Here is a 4,194-nt window from a genome sequence, read left to right as displayed (position 1 = left end):
TCTCTCCTGCTCCAGATCTCTCAGTGGCTCCTATGTAAGTGAGCAATGAATGTTAACTGTTCGGTCCCAGATCTGAGAATCCTCAGGGGCCAGAGCTGTATTTTCAGGATAAACAGTCTGCCTCCCGCACATATGGCCTCTTGTTTAAAGAATGTCTAGTTGATTTTGTACTTAGTAAAATAAAACTTCACTTCAGAGCATTGCTGCCCACAAACCAGCAATGGTGGTTTCCTCTGGACCGGGAATTGGAGGCCTTAGACGGAGAATAGTAAAGAGATTTGTTATACCCTCTGTACTTGTTCAACTTTTAATCACATGCATGTATTATATTTTCAAATGTATTACAATATAACAAAAGGGTGGCTGATTGTCTAGATTTTGGTCATTCTGAGTTTTCTCAATTATTAGGTACAAAGTGGAAATCAGAATCTTGTGGGAATTGGAGGAATTTTTTGACATTCAGAGGTTGGCAACAGAATGCCCAGAGCCCTCTGAGATCCCACCCCTCCTGCCTGTCCAGCTTTTAGGCTGCACCTTCCCCTGCTTGGGTGCACAACCAATTCTCACCATTTGTTAGCTCTGGTCCAGTGGATCAAAGGGGCCATCACTGGGCTCTAATGCCAGGTTCTTGGCTTGGATCTGGAACCCAAGGAAGGCATCCATCGGCCAGGGTCCAGAAGGGGCAGACCCTGCTGACAGCTGCAGGCCTAGGCCAGGCTCTCCTAGGGAGTAGATGGGTCCCATGGCATGTGCCCATGGAGTGGGCTCATCCCCTTCTCCCCAATGGTAGGTTGGCATTGCCTGTCCTGGATGTGACTGTGGGCATAACCATCTGGGGCTGCTGGGACAGACTGCAGGGTAGAGGGTATAGAGGGTGTTAGAAAAGGCCAAGGGCAGTAGAAGAAAAAAGAGACAAGGGGAGGGGGGAGGTGGTGAGCAGAGATGCCCAGGAAGAAGGTACCAAGCCACTTGGCTTTCTTTGCTACAAACCAGCTCAGCCATCAATCTCACAGAACTGGAAGCCATGAGGGATGCAAAACAGTAGACCACCAGCACTGAAAGAGACCCTAGATACCACTTCTTCTTTTTAATCTTTTTTTTTTTAAACCACTTCTTTTGAAGACATGATACCAGACACCAGGTACTTCACAGTCTAGCTGGAGAGTAGGCATCCATGCATGAAGTGGCTATTTTGACAATGTGCAAACTCAAACCCAAGGGGTCAGGCAGGCAATATATTAGATTCTCTGAGATTTCCCATGTGGACAATCATGTTGTCCATAAATAGTTTTATTTCTTCCTTTCCAATCTGTAAGCCTTTTATTTCTCTTTCCTTACTGCACAAGCTAGATGCCCCCCCACCCCCTGGCAACGTTGAAGAGGCATGGGGTAGGAGCAGACATCCTCACCTTGTTCTCAGTATTAGGGGGAAATCTTTCAGTCTTTCACTATTTAGTATGCTGTTAGCTGTGGCTTCTTTGTAGATGCTTTTCATCAGACTGAGAAAATTCTCCTTTAGTCTGAGTTTGCTGAGAATTTTTATCATGAAGGGGTGCTGGGTTTTTTTCGTGTGTGTGTGGCTCCTTTGTGGTTTGTGGGATCTTATTTCCCTGACCAGGGATTGAACCCAGCAGTGAGAGAGCCCAGTCCTAACCACTGGACAACCAGGAAATTCCCCTGAATTTTGTTAAATGCTTTTTTTCTGTCATTTGCACTCACATTTCATTGGCAAGGCCCGTTTATACCTGACCCCAAAGTGGCAGAATACCAGCTAGAGGCCAGTGGTGACACCTGTGGCAACAGGCCGAGCCCTTGATCCTGCCAGGGTGAAGATGGCCTGGAGGGCAGCAGGCTTCCTCTCCCTCCATTCAGACGGTCCAGCAACCTGCCCAGATTCAGCCAGCTTGTTGGATTCACCTAGGGTAGCCTTGTCCCTCTCACTCACCACCACCAGGGAAGGGTGCACCCAGGACCAACCTGCCTCAGAGGAGAAACAGATTACTCTGGCCTCTGGCAGGAATCAAGGCCCCACTCCCGGTCACTATAGGAGGCCACAGACCTGGCTGCACTATGCCCTGAGGCTCCCAACATTCTTTGCATAAGGTCCCCAAGAGGTGAAGGCAGACCCAAACCTAAGTACTGAACCTTCAGTTCCCCGACCTCGCTTCCTTTAACCTACTGAGCTGGCCCAACACCCTGGGTAGCGCCGGCACTGGCGCAGGCTGGAGGCCCGAGTGTCTGGGTCAGGTGCCCATGAGAGGACCCAGGAGGGGCCAACCTGGCGCAGCCAACGGGCAAGCACCTTCACCCCCCGTTGGTTCAAAGGGTCAAGCCCTGCCCCCACCAGATCCCGAGCCCGCTTTGAAGTGCTGATGCAGCCTGGAAGGGGCCACTTCACACCTCGGGCTCAGGATAAAGCGGTCGCTGGCCGCCGGCCCCCAGACGCTCCGCCGCTGCCATGGCCCAGTCCCTGTGCCCGCCGCTCTCTGAGTCCTGGATCCTCTCCGCGGGCTGGGGGCCAGCTCGGCCGCCGCCAGCCTCCAACAGGGACTGTGGTTGCTCGCCGGCCTCGTCCCCGGACTCCTGGGGCAGCGCCCCGGCCGGCAGCCCAGCGTCTAGTCCCGGGAGGCCCGTCACCAGCGCCGCTCTCCGCGTCCCGACAGCGGGTAGGCGCGGCGCCCGCGGCAGCCGCCTAGGCAGCGGGCAACGGCAGAGCGCCAGCGAGCGCGAGAAGCTGCGCATGCGCACGCTCGCCCGCGCCCTGCATGAGCTGCGCCGCTTTCTGCCGCCGTCCGTGGCGCCCGCCGGCCACAGCCTGACCAAGATCGAGACACTGCGCCTGGCCATCCGCTACATCGGCCACCTGTCGGCCGTGCTGGGCCTCAGCGAGGAGAGCCTGCAGCGCCGGCGCCGGCGCCACAGCGACACGGCGCTCCCTCGAGGCTGCCCGCTGTGCCCCGACGGCGGCCTCGCGCAGGCGCAGACGCAGATGCAGACTCAGGCGCAGGCGTGCGGCCCAGACCTGGGCTCAGCCGCCAGCGCCGTGGTGTCCTGGGGGTCCCCGCCCCCCTACCCCGGAGCCCTAGCGGCGCCCGAGCCACGCGATCCGCCGGTGCTTTACGACGAGGCGGCGTGCCCGGAAGGGCCGGCGATGGAGCCAGGCCCCTCATCTCCGGTTAGTACCTCCTTCCCGCGCGGAGCTCCCTCTGGGCGCGGCGCAGTAGTGGATGGCGCTACCTACTGTCTCGCGCCCCCCGGCGCGCACTGCGGGGACCAGCCCCCGTGCGGCTCCCCCATTGACGGCCCGGACTCCCGGGCTCGCCCTCCGGAGCAACAGAGTTGGTGTGCCCGGGGCGCCCGAGCGGCGAGGGGAGGGAGAGTACACGTAGGGGGCGGGGTCCCGCTCCCCGCCAGAGGCGCCCTGAAAGTGGAGCTAGGGAGGCGGACACCCACGCTCGGTGTCCACCGCTGAGGGCCTCGCTGTTCCCTCTCTCCTCAAGCTCTTTCCCGGCGACGTACTGGCCCTGCTGGAGACCTGGATGCCCCTCTCGCCCCTGGAGTGGCCGCCGGCCTGAGTAGTTGAAGTGACAGCCGACATCTGGCGCCCTGTTCTGTGAGCACCGGCGCCTTTTTGGCCTCTGCGCCTTCGAAGAGGTCCCACTCCAGACTCCCTTTCCTGGAAGAGGGCACCAGTGATACTGGCATGGGCATTGATGAAAGGGAGAGCCTGTCCCCACCCAGGACGGACTTCCCCAACCCCTCCCGTGATGGAGGGACCCAGAGGGTAGACACTTTGAGGCAGGCAGGAGGCTCTGCCTAGTACGTGTTTATTTATTTGTGAATAAATTTTGTGCTGGTGTCACTTGGCAAGTTCTTCTTTCTCTACAGGGGCACAAAGCTCCCTTCCCCTCCTCCAAAGGACGTAGGAGAGTTGGGAGGGTTTCTTGCAGTCTTCAGCCCCCAAAGCACACAGGCTCAGACCCCTTCCTCCTTTTCCCCAGCCCTGACTTAGCACCTCCTGTTCCAGATGGGTTAGCCTGAGGGGGGAGGAGATTCATTGGAGAAAGTGGCATCGAGCGGAGTCTGTCCATCTTTTCTTTGAACCTGGTGGGGAGCTGAATAAAACCAAGTATCTCTGTAGAAAATGCATTTCCCTTAGTGCGTACTTACTGTGCACCAGGTCCTTTACACATT

At 57.3% G+C, this 4,194-nt stretch overlaps 1 protein-coding gene across 1 annotated transcript; it reads left to right on the top strand.

The window, feature by feature from the left end:
- Positions 1-2,458: 2,458 nt before the first annotated feature.
- MESP1 (mesoderm posterior bHLH transcription factor 1) lies at positions 2,459-3,862 on the top strand. The gene is made up of 2 exons (XM_059056639.2): positions 2,459-3,175; positions 3,501-3,862. The coding sequence occupies exons 1-2, from the start codon at positions 2,459-2,461 to the stop codon at positions 3,573-3,575; spliced, it is 792 nt and encodes a 263-aa protein (XP_058912622.1). The 3' UTR covers positions 3,576-3,862.
- Positions 3,863-4,194: the final 332 nt, after the last annotated feature.

Source organism: Kogia breviceps, chromosome 3 (genome assembly GCF_026419965.1).
Source record: "Kogia breviceps isolate mKogBre1 chromosome 3, mKogBre1 haplotype 1, whole genome shotgun sequence".
NCBI lineage: Eukaryota > Metazoa > Chordata > Mammalia > Artiodactyla > Physeteridae > Kogia > Kogia breviceps.
Note: the sequence above shows the minus strand (reverse complement) of the source record. Positions and strands in the feature narration are given on the sequence as shown.